Source organism: Euleptes europaea, chromosome 19 (genome assembly GCF_029931775.1).
Source record: "Euleptes europaea isolate rEulEur1 chromosome 19, rEulEur1.hap1, whole genome shotgun sequence".
NCBI classification, from domain to species: Eukaryota; Metazoa; Chordata; class Lepidosauria; order Squamata; family Sphaerodactylidae; genus Euleptes; species Euleptes europaea.
The window spans coordinates 27,754,119-27,774,420 of NC_079330.1; the positions used below are offsets into that span (position 1 = coordinate 27,754,119).

The window sequence follows — 20,302 nt, forward strand, 5'->3', positions numbered from 1 at the left end:
ATAATACTGTTTTGTACATGTATCCTGCGTGGTCTTAACTCAAATTTATTTTTAAAACAAGCAGCCATAAGAAATGTACGGTTATATCCTATGCAACAGAGGGGTGAGCTTTTCCGATTCCCCTTCCTAGGTGCAGCACTCTGACCTGTATGGCTTTTTGCCTGTACTGCTTCCAACCCATCCAACAGTCAACATTTCTTTTTCAAGGGACATGGGAAGCTGCTAAAGGAAGGGAAGGGCGGGAAAAGATTTTTAGCAGATATCTGGGATGTAACTGGGATGTATCTGGGATGCACATAAGAATTCTTATTTAAACCCATATTGAACTTGAAGACAATACAGAGTCAGAGAGGAAGATCAATCATTTTGCCATGTCTTCCAATGAACACAGGAATTCCGCCTATATAGAAATATTCCATCAGTTGCTTATGTTGAGGTGCTTTAATTTGCTCGAGCAGTGTGTTCAAACTTTTATCATGGCATGAACTTAAGCTGCAATCCAATGTAGGTAAAATGCCTCATAATGTATCCAACACTGGTGTAGGTAAGATTGGGCCTAGGAGAAGAAATTGGATAAGGATTTATTTACTTAATTTATAGTCCACCTTTTTAACTGAGGCTGGATTGTAAAATGAAAAACAATGCCATAAATACAGCATATAAGCAATGTAATAAAAACTGCCTAAAATTTAAAGTGTAGAAATACATACTGGGAAATGAAAGCAGACCCATTGATCTAGGGCCCCAAAAGATTTATACATGGATTCTATTATGAGCCTTCCTAGGACAGGAAAACACATAAAAACCAAGACAGGATCGTTCTTTGGGAGGATCTTCTCCATAACAAAATCTGTTTTCATTTACCCTGAGATTCTCTGCCTTAAGAGGCAGACAGTTCTGAAATTCAGCATATTAAAATAAAACAGAGCAACATGCTTTTCTGTACCCAAACATATGTTGCACTACATTCCATCAAGAGATGCTAAAACCTTCTGAACTGTGTTAAATTCTCACGAGTGACAAGAAATCAGTGGAAAAATCAAAACATACTGGTGAGTGTTCCCCTTTCTCCAGACTCTCTCTCTATATAACACATACATAACATAGTTACAAATGTTAGGGATTTTATAAGAATGTCGAAATTTCTGGCAGCAATAGTCTAGAACTTCTCAGATTCTAGAGGGGGGCAGGAAAGGCTTAGGACAGAAGCAGGTGGGAACAGAAGAGGAACCCACTTTACTAGGCAGAAAAACAGGAACTTGTTTGCTGAAAAACTAAAGAACCGCTGAACAAATAGAATTGTATCTTCTAATAAAACTGTAGTAGCTTGTGCAAAGTTAACCATATTCAGTGTTCATTTTTTAAACTTAACATTTTAGGTTTGTCCCAGGAGTGCAAATGCAACTAAAAATGCTCACAATTAACATGAAGTGTATTAGAAGTTGGCTTTGATGTAAACAAATATTTTCGTACAATATGCCATTGATCTCTGGGACTCAGCTCCCTGCAATGTTTTGTGTGCGGAAAGGTTGGCAAACTCCATATTAAAGTTTTACCACTCCAAGGGAGACTTTTATGTGCCAGCGGCCCAAAAGCTGTATCAAATTAAAATCTTGCCCCAATTGCTATATGGTATCTATTTAGGTCCCTCTATATCCTGTTTAGACTCTCTAGAAAAGGTTCAAGCCTAATTCCTTCATGCTATTCTGCAGGTCCCCCCTTGCATATCTAACACCTTAACTCGACTGGAGACAGGGTTAATGCGGACTGAGGGAAGGGTTTTTCTTCCATCTGTCTATCAACGGCTTAAGATAAATAAAAATGGAAGAGGACTACTTCAGCTGTTAAGCCAATATTTTTTCAGCCTAAATTGATACAGGCAGTTAGAAATAACTTAGAAGAAGAAGAGATGGTTTTTATATGCCGACTTTCTCTACCACTTAAGGAAGACGCAAACCAGCTTACAATCACCTTCCCTTACCCTCCCCACAACAGACACCTGTAAGGTAGGTGGGGCTGAAAAAGTGTGACTCGCCCAAGGTCACCCAGTTAGCTTAATGTGGAGGAGTGGGGAATCAAACCTGGTTCTCCAGATTAGAGTCCACTGCTTCAAACCACAGCTCTTAACCACCACACTACGCTGGAGAGTGGGCCTTTCTGCGAGTGTGCTCCTGAAGTTAGATTATGAACAAGCAAAAAGTTTAGTCAAACAATGGATTGAGGACGTAGATCAACAACATGATCTTAACAAGACAACTGGTTTTAGGTCCCCTATGAAATTAAAATATATAATGGCCCCTGCTCCTTATCTCGCGCAACTTGATGCCCACCCAATTAGAAGAGCCTTCATCTCTGGCACGATGTGAGGCTATGCCCTTGGCAATACTGGAAAATCCCATATCTAGAGAGACTGTGTCTATGTGCTATGGGTGAGGGGGAGACGATGACACATGTTTTTTTTCTGATGCTTATAGTGAATTGAAGGTTAAGCTTGTCTATCCTATAATAGCTAAATTCACAGAAAGTTCTGAGCAGGTATGGTTGGAAAAGTTATTAATTGGTGAAAATCCTATTATCTTGAGACAAGTGGCCAAATTTTGTGCTTATGTGGTAAAAGCCCGGAGTGAGAAAGGGGTTGCTGGAAAAGATAAAGAACTTGTAATAAGTATAAAAATACTGCTCCAAGTTTTACACTGTTATAATTGGTCTAATTAGTATTTTATCTGTTTTTCTAGCATTTTAAGATACAGAACAAAACAAAATACAACACATACTATACAAACATCACAAGGCTTTACACACAATAAAATTAACAGGGTTAATACTACTAGATACTGAAACTTATTTTCTCAGGGCATACATATCATTTAATATTTACGTTCTAATATGTTATAAAATGTTATAATAAAAAAGATTCCAATACCCTACTTAATTGTAGATGGCCATTATCCACTATAAGACGATTACATTTTTCCTACTATATTTGATCCTTCAACTTGTAATTACTGGAATGTCTATACCAGATAACTAAATTTTATATATTTTCAAATTTTTGATCTTATATCTAGACAGTTTTTATTTATACACAGCATTCTAAACATATTTTTGTTAGCAGTTCTTGAAATGCAAGGTTTTAGGTTTTTGGAAATGTAGCACAGAAATGAAATGTGACATTTTCTGGTCTATGGCTGCAATAAATTATTATTATTAGGAAAGAGGCAATGTTGTGAAGGCCAAGTAATGCTGGGCCCACACATGGGTAGGATTCGTGCTGAGGCAGTGGAATGGACTGTACCACTTCTAATGTGAGGTCACTTTTTGCATGCTCCCCGTAATTACTCCTTGATAATAGTAATCCAGCACAGTAAGCAAAAAAACGGAAAAACGTTAACCGAGCTGTGCTAGTTTTCTGTTTGTGGGAAGTCTTCCACTTAGAAGGGTATGGAATCTCTTCCCCCCCACCCCGCTTTTGAACAGTGTGGTACAAATTCTCCTTTACGTGTAGATTAGACTTTTATTGAGTAGGAAATGAGAACATTGCAGAAGAGTGCTTAGCAGAATGTTTAAATTACAGGGCAATCCTTTATGTTAATATGTCCTGTGCAAAGAGCCAACACATGATGTACAATTCCCCTCTCAGCCCTGGGCTTACTTCGGTCTTCTCTGCTGTATAAACTCTGCCCTGGCCCTCTGCCCACTTAAACAGTGCTAGCTAATGACACTTGATTTATTTTATTTAATGGAGTCATGCTGCCTTAGGAAAAAGCCAGTGTCAGACAAACCTTCATAACACCATAAAAATAAATTACAAATATAATTAGTGTACACCGGGGCAGAATAATACTGATTAATTAGCTCTTCTATGTAATTACAGTTTCAAACTCAGTAAAAGAAACCTTAACCTGCAATGCACAGCACAGAAAATCTCCATTCTTGGGGATACCTTTTCTTTCCTTTTCTGTAAATAATGACTTTGTTTTGGTGGCATATGCTCCAGATGATGATTGACAATAAGGATTACGTCTAGTGTAGTCCTTAAAATGGAACCCACATCTAATCCACCCATCTCTCCCCTCCTACTCAGTCATGACATTATTTTGATACTATGTTTTTAACTTTTGACTGTTACTAAATAATCCATCTTGAGTTTCAGCAAGAAAGGCAGACTATAAACAAACGAATAATACATAATATAAATAATAATTGTAGGTGTGTAAAGTGCCGTTAAGTCACAGCTGGATTAATCTAGGGTTGCCAGCTCTGAGTTGGGAAATACCTGGAGATTTTTGGGACGGAGCCTGAGGAGGGCAGGGGAGGGACTTCAGTGCCATAGAGTCCAATTGCCAGAGCAGCCATTTTCTACAGGTGAACTGAGCTCTACCAGCTGGAGATCAGTTATAATAGCAGAACATCTCCAGCTAGTACCTGGAGGCTGGCAACCCTAGTTAAGTCATAGTAGGGTTTTCAAGGCAAGAGACTAGCAGAGGTGTTTTGCCATTGCCTTCCTTGGCATAGCGACCCTGGTATTAAGTGGCTGTCTCCTATCCAAGTACTAGCCAGGACCGACCCTGCTTAGCTTCTGAGATCTGATGAGATCAGGCTAGTCTGGGCCATTTAGGTCAGGGTGAGCCATGTTACACTACCATAAAAATGGTCTTTTCCTTCAAAACATTACTTATTAACCATCCAAAGATCCCTTCCCAGAATTATGAGTTTCCTTTCTTTATCTGGACCAGCCACAGTTCTTTTCTCTTCAACTCCAACAGAAAGCTTCCTTCCTGTTACTTAGGATGGATTCACATCTGCAAGAAAATAAGATGGCAGAAAGGACTGTTCCACTTGAGACTGCAAGTTTAGATTCCGGCTTTGAATGTTCCTTTGCTTTAAATTTGCCCTGAAGACAGAAAACTATTACAACAAGGAGGGTCTACCCTTTCAATTGCTGTTCTGGTTTTCTATTTGCTTGGAGCTGTTAAACGCAAAGGAGCATTCCAAAATGCAAGAAGCCTCCCTCTGCCCTATGAGGTGGTGCTGTCCAGTCTATCCCTTCAAAGCTCCATTGGCCAACAGTTTGAATAAGGCTGCCAGGTCCCTCTTCACCAGCAGCAGAAGGTTTTTGGGGTGGAGCCTGAGGAGGGCGGGGTTTGGGGAGGGGAAGGACTTCAGTGCCATAGAGTCCAATTGACAAAGCGGCCATTTTCTCCAGGTGAACTGATTTCTATCAGCTGGAGATCAGTTGTAATAGCAGGAGATCTCCAGCTAGTACCTGGAGGTTGGCAACCCTAATTTTGAAGGCTCTATGCTCACCCTGCAAAAGAGGCTAAAGTCAGTGTGGGTACAGCTGAAGGGCGACTTGTTTTGGACAAAAAATGAGCTCTTACCATGCTTACACGAAGAATGCTTAATTTCCTAGTTTCATTAAGGTTATTCTGTTTAGAAGCTAATTGGTTCCCACAGAGGTTCTCAGTGAAAACTGAAGAAAGTAATTGTTTTCCAAAGCAGGGAATACTTATAATCAAGAGGAATTAAGTAGTTTGTTTTCTCTTGCTGAAGTAAAGTATTTAAAAGCAGCTTTTGGAATTTCAACATATGCTGCAAGTATGGGGTACTCGTGCTGCCAAGCTCTGTGGTACAGACCAGAGGCTCATGGTGGTAATGATTACAGATCCCCAGCACCCTAAGCAATGGGTTTTGCTGTAGTGTCAAATCAAATCATACTAAAAGTCAGCAGGATCTTTACAATTCTCAAATTTAGACACGTGGCATTTCAAGCAACAATCCAAAACAAGCTGACATTTACTTTTTGAGTCAACATGGCAAAATTGGACATTTCAAGCATCGTACTTGGTACTGTTACAGAACAATCTCTTATACAACAGGCAAGTGCGCTGCTGTGTTTTCAGCAGCATTCAAGGCCAGATATAACATTTCAGCCTTAGTTATGGGGGGTTATTGTGTCGGCATAAACATAGATTATAAATGAATTCTGCTCTGGCTGATGCAAATGCATGGTTGCCCTGTAGGGACCCTTTGGCCAAGGTCAAAGATCAAGCTAAGTTCATATATAGCAAGAAATGCAAAGTCAGGATCAATCAAGAATTCGAATACCAGATAATGAGATAAGTGTACTCAAGGCCACTGATGGGGTGGGAAAACAGCGGTACATGGGGCAGGTCTGAATGGACAGATTCAGACTGCTGTGAGAAGCACCAGATAACAACTAAAAGATAGCAGCTGAGACTTAGGAAAGAGATATTTGAGAATATATGAGAGCCAGTGTGGTGTAGTGGTTAAGAGTGGTGGTTTGGAGCGGTGGACTCTAATCTGGAGAACTGGGTTTGATTCCCCCTCCTCCACATGAGTGGCGGAGGCTAATCTGGTGAACCGGGTTGGTTTCCCCACTCCTCCACATGAAACCAGCGGGGTGACCTTGGGATAGTCACAGCTCTCTTAAGAGCTCTCTCAGCCCCACCTACCTCACAGGGTGTTTGTTGTGGGGAGAGGAAGGGAAGGTGATTGTAAGTTGGTTTGATTCTCCCTTAAGTGGTAGAGAAAGTCAGCATATAAAAACGAACTCCTCCTCCTCCTCCTCTTCTTCTGCTTCTATGTAGCCATCTTGTTGAATTGCTGATGCCAATACCATCCTCCAGCTCTCAGGGGCTTGCAAGAGACCAGAAAATCTGATAACAAGAGACCATATGGGGGAGGGATTCTATTGCTGCAGAGGCAATCTACAGTCAGCTTTGGCTACGTTGTAAACCTTAGAGTTTGAGTGCAAGAGCTTTTTTCTTACAAAAAAACAACAAATAAAGATAATGCACAAAACTATAATTCTGAAAACCTAACTGTTCTCAGCTTTCCTGCTGATCGATTTATGACCTTGGACAAATCACATCCTGCCCTGCCTTTCATCCATTTATATTTCTTTTTTATACAAAAATAACGCTGCTTAACTTTTATATGTGTGGGAAAGCAGCTTAAATCCTTCTTGGAATGGCATCAAATATAAAGACAATAAATAATAGTTGTGTATTAAAAAATTAAATGTTGAATATTAAGAAAATATAAAGTTAGTAGGTAAATGTGAGACTTTACTTCTGTAAAGGAAGTAAAGTTGTAACATGTAGGCATCTGGGCAGCTCGCCCAGCAGCAGAGGCTGATGCCTAGTTACCATTGCCTGAAGGACTCTCTTTCTCTCTCTGAGGTTTTCAATGAGTCTCACATTTATCTGGATCAGAAAGTTCCAAAATGCATCACTTCTCATTGGTTAGTTAGGTGGTCAGTTTAACCACTTTCATTGGCCTTCAGCTTAGAACAAAAGAGAAGAGTGCCTGAGACACAGTGAATCTTAATTGGTTGAAGGGGCTATCAGGAGAGAATAAAACGCCAGTCTTGGTATTGTCAGGGAGAGTCTGGGGAGGTCTGCTTATATGATACATTAAATGCAAGTTGGGTTGGGGAAAAGCATGAGAGCAAGACAGTGTGTGTGTGTGTGTGTGTGTTAAGTGCCGTCAAGTCGCAGCTGCCCTTATGGCGACTCCATAGGGGTTTCAAGGCAAGAGATGTTCAGAGCTGGTTTTCCCCTACCATTGAGTCACTTTCAAAGCACCTTGCTTGCTTTATGATGGGAATCCTTACAACTATCTTTTAAGGTAGACTAGTGTTACCACATTGCAGAGTGGGTGGGGTGAGGCTGAGAGAACTGTAGCTTGCCAACGATAACCAGTGAATTAATGGCATAGGTGAGATTTTAATCAGTGATTTCATCGTTCACAGCTAGTTTTGTACCCACTCATTAGAAAACTCACTGGGACAGAATATATCTTCTACATCTTTGCAAGGTTGAAAACTCTGTCTAGTTATGCATCTTGCAGATGTAGATGCTTTCTTATAGGATAAAATCAAATGATGCCTCGAATAAAATTACTTATTTTGCTATGAGTTGCTGTTGGAGTCTTATGGGTACAAATAATTATTCTGGAGGGGCTGCTGTATTAGCCTGTTGCAGCTAATGGTAGCAAGGCACTTGTCTCATAGATTTATTTGTGGCATAAACCGTTGTAGACTATAGCCTCCTTCATCCGCAGCACCTTGACTTCATCTGTCTGATGACATGGGCTCCATTATTATAATTATAAACAAGTCCAACAAAGCTTATGTCACATTAAATCTGTTAGTCTTAAAAGGTGCCACAGACTTCTTTTGTTTAAAAAATCTGTAATTGGAAATTACCTCAAGTGCTGTTGGGGGCGGGGGAGAGCATACAGAATGCTGGTATACAAAACATTCAAGATGGGTCTTTAAATCCTCCCTGAAAAAGCAAAAACCTTAAACCGCATAACTTCAGCAAATCAAAATGATCAATTAAAAAATCCATCTCCACAGCACCAATCAATGCCTAAATTGGCGGTAATCAACAGCTCTTGAAAAAAATCCCGTCACTACAACAACACCCCCTCCCCCATCAGTGCCCATTTTCTACGTAGCTCAGCAGGCGTGCGCAAGTATGTCAAACACCCTTCTCAGCTGGCACCACCAAGACGTAAGCAGCTATTATTCCCAAATGAAGAGTTCGCTCGTTGACATCACCCACGGTAGAATCCTTTTGTTTGCCAGTGTCTCCTGCACCAAAAAGCTCCTCTGAGTCACAGCTCAGACCCCCCCTTCCCTCCCCCAAGTCGTCTTCCTCTCTTTTGTTTCATGCGGGCAGGAAAGCTCTGTTCCTGACTCATGGATTTTGAAATCTGACAACCGTCTCATTCCCAACATGGAACCAGAATAATTTATTATGCAGATAGCTCCTGAATGTTACCCCTGCCTTGCTCCAAAAATACTGGCTCCACTTAATTCCTGGCATTTCAAACAAAAATAAATACTCTACAATTAATGCCCAATACTAAATTGGACACAAGGACAGCTAAATTTTAAGATCTGTTTCAGAACAAAGACCTAAATGTTCATACGATTCTTCTCCTGTCTTACCTTCCCCAGCTGCCACTGGAGACTCTGGTTTTCTCCATCTACTCTGTGTTGTTACATAGCTTCTGTGAATAGCTCAAGTGTAACGTAACAGAGACTTTCCCTCCCCCATGAAACATATTCATATATACAGATGGATCCAAATGGTTTTCAGATGGCCTCAGAGGATTTTCCAGTTGGTATGGCTGATGCTCCTGTAGAGCTCTGTAATGAGGAAATAACTCAGGTGGTTGACACAATTGATCACTCCTAGAGATTGGGTAGCCCCTTGGTTTACTAAGGGACTGGAGGCTATGAAAAGACAAGGGAAGAGGGGTAGAGCAACAGGAGAGAAAGACTTGTGATAAATCTGACAAGACGTGGGCCAGGGCTCATTTTAAAGCTTACTCTGTGGTGGTGTTGGCATAAAAGATTCTCCACCACATTGTGTCCACACAGTATCGGCCTGTGGAACTCTTCCAGGTGGTCAAGGGCCTATGGGGATCTGGCCTGTAGGGGGAGGTGGACTGCTCGGTGGCCCACTGTGGATTAAACCTCTTGCATCCATGAGGGCAATCTGGCCGCAACATCTGTCACCCCATTGATCACCAGGGTTGATTTGGCTGAGAAAGCCAGTGGTGTAGTAGTTAAGTGCGGTGGTTTGGAGCGGTAGACTCTGATCTGGAGAGTTTGATTCCCCACTCCTACACATGAAGAGAGCTGGGTGACCTTGGGCTAGTCACAGCTCTCTCAGCCCCACCTACCTCACAGGGTGTCTGTGGTAGGGAGGGGAAGGGAAGGTGATTGTAAGACGATTTGATTCTTCCTTAAGTGGTAGAGAAAGTTGGCATATAAAAACCAACTCTTCTTCCTCTGATCTAGATGGCTAGGCAGGTGTCCCCTTCCTCCCTCACTGTTCCACATGTCCCTCCTGAAGCTGCGTGAACAGTGGAAGAGGACAACCATCCCAGTTTATTCAGTCTGAGAGTGTAGACAAGATTCTAGGAAGTCTAGAGACCTACCACCTTCTTGCATGATCGTTGTTCCTCCTGGTTGCTTAAATCTGCTGGGGCAGGTGGCTGGCTCCACAAGACAGTAAATGCCTCTTTGAGAGGGACTGGTTGGCCTATCTTGAAAAGGCAGTGGGACATCCCCCTCCTAAAGAAATCTACTCTTGATCCAGGAGATCTGAATAGCTATCCTCAAGTCTCAAATGCACCCTTCTTGAGCAAGGTGACTGAATGAGTGGTGGCTGAACAAGAATTCCTGGATTAAACAGATTGTTTGGATCCCTTACAATCTGGTTTCAGGCCTAACTATGGGGCTGAAACCACTTTGATGGACAACCTGCACCGGGAGATGGATGGGAGCATGACCCTGTGGATTCTCTTGGATTTCGTGGCAGCTTCTGATACCATCGATCATGGTACCCTCTTGGACTGCCCTTTGCCTTTAGGACTGGGAGGCACCATTTTGCATTGGCTTGGGTCCTGCCTGATTTCAGAGGGTGGTGCTGGAGAACTGTTGCTCAGTCCCTTGGCCTCTGAGATGGCTCAAGCTTCCATCTTGCCCCTCATGCCTTTTAACATATATATGAAACTGCTGGGACAGGTCATCTGAAGTTTGGGGCTGGATTGTCACCAGTATGCTGATGCAGACTGCCTTGCATTTCAAGTTATTGCCACTATGATGCATGCCCTGGTAACATCTAGATTAGATTACTGCAATGCACTCTATGTAGGGCAGCCCTTGAAGTGTCCAGAAGCTACAATTAGTACAGAATACTGCAGACTGGAGTGGGTCATAGGGACCATGTCACTTCAATTTTGTTCTGCCTACAGTGACTCCTAGCTTACTTCTAGGCCAAATTCATGGTGCTAGTACTGATCTTTAAAACCCTATCCAGATTGGATTGACCAATCCTACCTGATCATTACAGGGGCCTTGCTTCAGGGCTCCAGTCATCTGAAGCCTAATTGGGTGGCAACCCAAGAAAGAGTCTTCTTGATCGTGGCACTAAAATTACCAAACTCCCTAATGGCCTCCCCCCTGCAAGTGAAGCCTTTTTGTTTTATACAGTATTACCTCGCTGACTCTCCTTCATGTTCCGTTTAATTGTTGTTTTTAATTGTTATATTTGTATTTTAAAAGCTGGTTTCAATGTTTTAAATTATTTGCTGCCTTGGAAATCCAAAATTGGGTGAAGAGATGGCATAAAAATGTTTTAAGTAAATAAACAGTCCTGGTGACATTTGGTTTATCCTTTGAGCCAACATGAACAATAGGGAAGGGGCTGTGGCTCAGTGGTAGAGCATCTGCTTGGCATGCAGAAGGTCCCAGGTTCAATCCCCGGCATCTCCAGTTAAAGGGGCTAGGAAAGTAGGTGATGTGAAAGACCTCTGCCTGAGACCCTGGAGAGCCGCTGCCGGTCTGAGTAGACAATACTGACTTTGATGGACCAAGGGTCTGATTCAGTATAAGACAGCTTCATGTGTTCAATAGGTAAAGCAGATATACAGTAGCATATATAACAATATAAAATGTACTTCATTTACACCCCTTCTTTCTCCCTGACATGGTTCTCCTTTCCTCCATTTTATCCTCACAACAACCCTGTAAAGTAGGTTAGGTGTGTGTGTGATTGGTCCAAAGCTGCCCAGCAAGCTTCCACAGCAGAACGGGATTTGAACCTGAGTCTCCAGGTTCTTAGAGGAAGACATCACTGCAGCTGAAGCAAAACCTGCCAGGTAATTCCAACACTAGGAGGCCAGTTTACCAAAGAGAGGTCCAAAATATTGTGCTTTTTACTCCTCCCATGCAAGTGGCTCAATGTTGAATCAGTAGGTTTTCTGTTCTTCGTTCCAAGGAAGATGGAAAGCTCCTCACTGTAGATAATATTTCCAACCTTTATTTGAAAAAAACAATTCATATGCAGGGGGGAAAACAGCCAGGGATAAAATTTCCAAACTGTGGATTAAAATTATGCTCCTTTTGTCCAAGTTAAATAGTCTCTCAAGCACCATTAAGTCCAGCCATAGTGCAAGCTTCTTCAGAAAGATAAAATGATTAATCTGAATCACTTTTCTTCTACCCGTGGCCTTTTACGAGGGTTTGTCTTGTTTTCTGCTGGGTCTGGAGGTGGAAGCTGAATATCTCTGAATCCATGAGGCTGTAGAATATATAAATAACAGTACTGATTATTCCTTTTTATGCCAATAAAGGTGATAATTGTTTAAAACATACTGTTATTTATCAATCAATCAAACTTCAGGACAGCCTGTCAGGGATTTCTTATTATGGAATTCCAGTGGTCGTGGCTAGAATTTGCAAAGGGGACGGGGAAACAGTACACACTTTGAAGTAATTTTGTTATCTTGCCTTCCATTAAAAAAGGTAAGCTATGCTTCAGGTGGCTCAGGGATATAGCAGAGTTCCCTCAAAGATATGACATTTCAAGCCGGTGCAGTGTGAAAAATCAGGTGGAATTAGTATCAAGCATTTGACTTTTATAAAATGCCAGGAGGTCTTATGAGCAAGACTAAGTCAATCTGAAACAAAAACAGGAAACATGTTTTGGCTGATCTCTGTGCCTTCTTGTAGACTGCATTAAGAGCCATCTTGCTTGGGATGGCAAAGCTTGCCCTGCTACATCCTTTTCAAAAGAACAAACAGAAAGAGAGGCTAGAAGGGTGACATCTAAACAAGTCCTCTGCCCTGCTTTGGGTCCTCTAGTGGTCTGTAAACTGGGTAATCTTAAAGTTTAATACTTAATTGCTGCTATAATCTCCCTTTGCTGCATGCACACACACAAAAATTGCCAAAAAACTATCCTGTAGGCAAGAAGTACAGCAAAAGCATTACAGCTGTTATTAAAAAAAAAAAACCAAAAAAAAAACCCAACACAAAAAAACCCTTAAAAACAGAAATATAGATGCCATTAATTCTAGCCACTGGAGCAGAGATACTGTACCTCAGTTCAGACATAATGCCAAACTACAGTTTTGTGTTACATGAACAAGCCTCAGGCTCCCACAATCCTTTCTTCCCTCAAGATACAATTTCCTCCTTGGTCGGTGGCAAGCCACCAAATTGCAGCTACAACTAAACCAAGCAAAACCATGGTTTGCACAAACCATAATATGCATGCAGATGAGAAACCACACTGCAAACTATGGTTGCTAAAAGCCAAGGAGAGGAAGGGAATTGATGTGTGTAAAGGGAGAACAATACATTGGGAAAAGAAGTATTAAAAATGTAATGCATTTTCTTTCCTAGACTTTGGGGGAAGGGAATCACCATAAAAAGATTCTTTTGGTAAAAAATGTAAAAATTAACTGTTCAGAGGCAGCAGGTTGTGATCTTATTGCTTAACTGTGCCAAAAAACAGGTATGAACATCATGTAAGTACAGAACTTAGCACTTAAATTTTTAAGCTTTCAGTATGAACTAATAGCACTCCATTGTTCAAAAACTTGGCAAGGCAAGTTAAATATTATGCTCTCTCAGTCACAAAGAACTTGTATAATTAAAGATCCAAAAATATGGATTAAGATGGCATCTTCTATTGCAAGGAACATTTCCCCTGGAGGAGGAAGAAGAAGAGGAGTTGGGTTTTATTTGCTGACTTTCTCTACCTTTTAAGAAGAATCAAACTGACTTACAATCACCTTCCCTTCCTCTCCCCAGAACAGACACCTTGTGAGGTAGGTGAGGCTGAGAGAGCTCTAAGAGAACTGTGACTAGCCCAAGGTCACCTAACTGGCTTCATGTGGAAGAGTGGGGAATCAAACCCAGTTCTCCAGATTAGAGTCCACCACTCCTAACCACTACACCACAAGCAGTCACCGAGCAAGATGGAAAGTTTGCTGTGATCGTTTCTGTACAAAGAAGACCTCTGAAGAGGAATTTGAAAGTTATAATTTCCACAACTACTAAATTGTGTCTTCTTGCCCTCATTCTGTGCCTCATTCTGTAATCATGACAACAGCAGCAGCCCTCAGCTAAAGATTTGAGCAAGATTCTCACCAAGCTGCAAATGAGAAGAAGCCTCCAATAAGACTGAGTTCCAAATCTTCATGTGTGCTTGGGTCTGTGTGGCTAATTAAGAACATGGTGATTTCTGCAGTTGGATCATACTCTCCACTACATTGAACAAAGAGGGTAAGGAACAATCCCAGAAATGGGGAGAAAAAAAGAAACATTAAGAATATTTGAGCCATAAGTAAGCAGAACAGGAAGGCTGTGGAATCTTCTCTGGCATTTTTCCAGGCGATGCTCGGTAGCCATCTGCCAGAGATCCTTTGAGATTCTACTGGTCAACCTTTGAACATTGCAAAGAGCAGGACGTGAGAAACTCATAAGTCCTTTTTTTTCAAATGGGGTACAAAAACTGGATTTTCTCACAACACTGTATTGATTAATCTGTAATGTTTTTGCCTGAAGCAGCTGGGCCACATAAAACATAATGGTCAAGAACAATTTGCCCCAGAGGAGTCCTGTTCCAAGAGGTTGCACTGATTTTAAAAAAGGGGTCCAGAGGGGAACCAAGAAATTACAGGCCAGTTGGCCTAATGTCTGTCCCGGGCAAATTAGTAGAAACTGTAATCAAAGACAGAATTATTAGGCACAAGGAGGAACAAGTCTGCTGAGGGAAAATCAGCATGGCTTTGGCAAAGGGAAGCCCTACTTCACCAAACCTTTGCAGTTCTTTGAAAAAGCAAACAAGAATGTAGGTAATGGTGACCCAGTAGACATTATATACTCGTACTCTCAAAAGGCTTTTGACAAGGTACCTCACCAAAGAGTAAGCTTACCAGTCATGAAATAAGAGGACAGGTCCTCTCATGCATTAAAAATTGAAGCAAAGAGTAGGAATAAATGGACAGTTCTCACAATGGAGGACAGTAAGCAGTTGGGTCCCACGTGGATTAGTACTGAGGACAGTGCTATTTACTTTGTTCATAAATGTTCTGGAATTGGGGGTGAGCAGTGCAGCAGCCAAGTTTGCAGATGATACAACATTATTCAGGATAGCAAAAACCAAGGCTGACTGAAGGGCTCCAGGAGGATCTCCACAAATTGGGTGAGTGGGCAAATAATGTGGCAAATGAAGTTCAGTGTTGGTAAGTGTAAGGTGATGGACACTGGGACAAAAAATGGGGTCTGATGGGGTCTGAATTTGCTGAGACTGAGAGGGAAAGAGACCTTGGGGTCATATTGGATAGCTGAATGAAAGTGTCAACCCTGCGTGCCACAGCAGTGAGAAAAGCAAACTCTGTGCTGGGGATTATTAGGAAAGAGTTTGAAAATAAAACAGCCAATATTATAATGCCCCTGTACAGATCTGAGGTGAGGCCTCATTTGGAATAATGTGTGCAGTTCTGGTCACCGTATCTCAAAAAGGATATTGCAGAGCTCGGAAAAATACAGAAGAGGGCAACAAAGATGTTTGGGGGAGGGGTTGGAGCACCTTTCCCACGAGGAAAGGCTGAAGAGTCTGGGACTTTTCAGTTTAGAAAAGAGACAACGAAGCCTGTAAATGACAGAGGTTTATAAAATTATGCATGGGGTAACAGAGTGGCCAGAGAGAACTTCCTCTCCCAAAATACTAGGACTAGAGGGCATCCAATGAAGTTGATGGGCAGAAAATTCAGGATGGACAAAACGAAACACTTCTTTATTCAACGAGTAATTAAAATGTGGAATTCGCTGCCAGAGGATAAAGTGATGGCCACAGGCACAGACAACTTTCAAAGGGGATGAGACAAATTCATAGAGGATAGGCCTATCTGTGGCTACTAGTCATGGTGACTAAAAGGAATCTCCACATTAAGAGGCAGCAAGCCTCTGAATACCAGTGCCAGGATGCAACATCAGGGCAAAGAGTCTGTACCCCGTGGTTGGCCCTCCAGAGTAACTGGTTGGCCACTGTGTGAGACAGGATGCTGGACTAGAGGGACCACTGGTCAGATTCTGCAGAGCTCTTCTTGTGTTCTTATAAAAAGCTCCAATGCTCAGTTTCTACTCAGGCCACTGAAAAACCTCCGTTCTGAAAAGGCAGCTGTAAAAAAAACCCTGTAAGGAATGCTATGGCAACATGTTGTTACCAAGAGCACACATGGCAAGCGAACACTTATAATATGGCAAGCTATGCTCATGACATTTCAAGGGAACAATTTAAAACTGATTTTTCTTGGCAGAAGCTGTCCGCAAAGACCGACAGAGTGTTGCTATCACAATATTTAGCATGGAACTGTTCTAGGACATTTCAAAGATCAGAAAACATATCCAGAAAGATCCTGTGGGTGGCTCCTGGTCACTCCAAGTGACTATTGGTGTGATGACCCTACTCAGCCAGTCCACTGCGCAGTGTCTTACAAGTTCAACCGGCAATGCAGGATCATGTCACCTCCTTTCAATGTGAATATCCTGTGCCATCAGCCAACCCCAGAAGTTAACAGTGCATCTGTCTGGCTGCTCGACGTCATAACATAAATAATCACTCTCAGAGGATCTCCAAAGGTGGGAGGGATAAGTAAGTGTTATATAATGCAAATTGGATTTTGTATTGTATCCTGCCACACTGATGGCTTTGCAGGGAACAAGGAATGCACATTTCATAGCAAGGGTGAGGTAGTGGGAGACTCTGGATGTATGTCTAGACCAGGTAGCTACTGAACAGGACACACTATGAAGCTCTCTACCAAGGGGTTCACCTTGAATCCTTGTGGCTATTCCAAGATGGACTTATCTGTTCTAGAGACCGACGCCTAGTCTTTCAAACCTAACTTTCCAATCCTGCCCCACTCCCATGCTTACCGTAACACAATATGGTACAGTTGACTCCTTTTGACTCGGTGACTTGTACAGCATTGCCAACCTAGGGAGGACAAAACCCACCACATTTCAGGGATGTTGGTCTTGTCTTTAGAGGGAACAGTTACAAACATTTTACAGTGTTTGCCTACCACTATCACAGGCGAAAAGGCAAAGGAGAGTTGATTTTTTTATTGCTAAGTTTAAAATTCAGAAGGCACAAATCCACCCAAGGAAGTTTTCTTCTGCAAGCCCCGTTGCGAGGAACCCGGGCAGTGCAAGAGCACTGCTGTGCTGGGATTATTATTTCCTTTTCAACTGTGTCTTTTTGCCAATCAAGGCACAAAGCATTTTGCAGCATTCCTGACTATTTTAGAGGGGCTTGTGTAGGAGAATTCCTCAGTGCACCGGGCTCAAAGCAGGAGAAATTAAGCTTACAGACAGATGCAGATTTAAACTAAATCACTTACACTGGCTACTGACTCTTTTCTGGGCTCACTTCAGAGTGCTGGTTTATTCCCAATATGCTCTTGGGCCAGGGTTCCTGCTCCCATAGGAATCTACCCTGCTTCCATAGGAATCTATTCAATTACTGTGGTAGTCATTTGAAGAAGGCCTATTCTGAGCACCACCATTCCCTGAAATAAGGCAGGTGGCCAAGCAAGGTAGCTATTTTACTTGCAAAGAAACACTCTCCCTACAGAAATACAAGCGGCACTGAATATCTCTGGTGGCAGCTAAAGACATATTTGTCTATTCGAGCTCTGTTGATTATTTTTTGTTTAAATCGTGATTATAATATGTGATTATTGTTTATATTGTGTTTTGATTGTCTCTAAGCCATCTCAAGCATCTCTGATGGAAAGAAAGGAGTAGAAATTATTAAAATAAGAAAACACACACACACAAGACACAGAAATAATCCAGCTGTGAAGGGAACACCAGGCATTCAGTCGCCAGCAATAGCTGGGCTGCAAGTCACAGAACATCACACTGGACTTTGATAACATAGGATAGAAATATATGAACGAGGAAGGAGACCAATGGCTTTATGAAGCAAGCCTGCCGGGCTTGTTTCTGTATCTGTATCTCTAGTTGGTATTCTGAGAGCCAGCATGGTGTAGTGGTTAAGATCATAGGCACTCTAGTCTGAAGAACTGGGTTTGATTCCCCACTCCTCCATTTGAAGCCTGCCGGGTAACCTTGGGCCATTCACAGTTCTCTCAGGACTCTCTCAGCCCACACGGAGGCAGGAAATGGCAAACCACTTTCAAACATCTCTCACCTTGAAAACCTTGGGGGGAGGGGTTGCCATAAGTCAGCTGTGACTTGACAGAACACACGCACACACCGTTGGTATTCTACAGTTTCCTGCCCTGGGATTTTTGTTTGTTCTTTTATGTAGCAGGTTTGTTGTTAGTGCTTTGAGTTCCATTGTTTCAGCCCACAGAGTGGAATCAGGATCTGCTTGCCAACCCCAGATAGCAGAGAGCAATGCTTTGCCCTCCTCACCCTTCCCCGAGAAAGCATTCTGCTCTGCTCTGAGATAACCTGCCAAGCATTCCTGCTAATTATTTTTAGGGCTTTGGCTGCCTCCCCCTCCCCTCGGTGCCATTCTATTAGAAAGCACATAATTACTGCCTGAGGAAAATTACCACTTCGCATTAGCCACACAGGGAATTCCTTAAAACATTTAAATTGTACTTACGGCTCAATTTTGAGACATCCTAAGCAGTGTTCTTGGAAGCTCGCGGCTGGAGCGCCACTGTCGGTCTCCAACTCAACAGGGGCCTGTTCACCCAACAATAGCTTCCCCCCCTCAAAATCCTCCAATTTACTAACATTTCCAGTGCTGGAGGAGAAGTGAGAACAAGGGCAGGTATTGGATTTGGTGGTGGGGGCAGGAGTCTTAATGGAAAGACTTGCATACTCCAGCTGTCACATAAGCTACGCAGTAAGAATCCACATGGGTTGTAAACTACAGGAGGGTCTTCACCAGCTCATAGATTTTATTCTACATTTACAGCCTTTAATGGAATTCTCAGATTCCATCTGGTCTCCCTGAGACACAAATAATCACAGCCTCAGTCAGTACTGCATGAAAACCTTCTAACTTTTCTCTCTCTCTCTCTGCCATCACAATGTGAACTATTAGATAGATTTCTACTTACTAAACACCAGATGAATACCAGAAATCACTAGGTTTGGCTAGGAGAAGGAAATTATTTACAGAGATGATCTTTCTAAGGGTTTGATCTAGGCCATGGCTTAATTCAGACGTAACACAAAATCATGGTTTAATTCATTGATGATTAGTGTGGTCATCTGAACGAGGCCACTCTACAAACTACAGTTGTTCAGGGTCCAGGATATGAAACTATGGTTTAAAATTGGTTTATTAACCCCATTTAAGGCCCAAATATGGTGTCACAGAACACATGAACTTCATCCTGCCTGGCTTCCCAATGCTGACCTCACTGAAATGCAGGTCGGGATACTATCTAGCTGCCTGCAGAGAAAAAAATGAGGCTGATGGAACCAGCATTTGTCGAACCGTACCAGAACTGGAATAATCATCACTATGCTGAATTCTACTTTCACAAAATAACCACGATTAAAATAAAACCCTATCTTGCATTATGACTGAACTGAGCCCAACTCATTCCATTATTGCTCTAGTTCTTTTTTTACTTCATCCCCTGATCCTAAGTATGACCTACAGTTTTCTATTTCTACAGCATCTGCACAACTCAATGTTTTGATGAGGAAACTGGATAGCCCCCAGGGTAGGTGAACAGATTCGATTTATTTCCTTGCCTCCTAGAGTGTTGCTGTCGTGGGCTGAGACAATATAAACCAGGATTATGTTAGGAAAGTATGTCCCCATTAGGTTTCATACGGATTAAATGTATTGAGAAGATGTAATTACTTCATAAACTGGAAGTAACAAGCCAGGCTTACTTACTATTTATAAGCAAGCCTGATTCTACTGTTATAGTCATTCAATAGAATAAACTAGTATGCCTGTGACAGAACAAGGTCAGCAAAACTTGCTATGCTATTCAGAGTCTTGATGTTGTAATTATGTAAACTGCTGTGTCAGCTGAATATTAGCCTGCTAACTAATGTATGAGCCTGACAGACTATTTTCTACACAGGTCTGACTAACTATTTTCTGCTGATTGGAAATAGGCAAGCTTAAGCACTGCTTGTAAATCCTACTGTTGACTGGATTAGCAACCATCCATCCTAGGACACTGAAAGATATAAACAGAGCTCTCTCTCTGACTAAAAGTTAGAGAAGGTCCTGATAGTCTGAACATACCATGACCTATGGACTTCTCTCCATCGACCAAGAGATGTAAAACACTTGGCAGCCTATTCCTTGCGTGGATTAGGGAAACTGATTCTTGAGTGAATCAGGAACACATTTATACTTGTCTTTTAATTCTGGAGAATTCTCACAGAGAAATATTATGCCACACAATCTGTCTCTCTGAAGACTGATTGTCTGGGAGATTTGTCTGT

General features: G+C 42.0%; 1 protein-coding gene across 2 annotated transcripts in view; it reads right to left on the reverse strand.

Annotated features, from left to right (window-relative positions):
- Positions 1 to 11,920: 11,920 nt before the first annotated feature.
- The window catches only part of RAD51C (RAD51 paralog C), a 41,916-nt gene continuing 33,534 nt past the window's right edge, over positions 11,921 to 20,302 (reverse strand). For both annotated transcript variants that reach the window (XM_056865183.1, XM_056865182.1), the window contains 2 exons: positions 16,778 to 16,838; positions 11,921 to 12,128 (listed from right to left, as the gene is read on the reverse strand). In XM_056865183.1, coding sequence (XP_056721161.1) covers positions 12,036 to 12,128; positions 16,778 to 16,838 — 154 coding nt within the window. In that variant the 3' untranslated portion in view covers positions 11,921 to 12,035. The remainder of the gene's footprint in view (positions 12,129 to 16,777; positions 16,839 to 20,302) is intronic.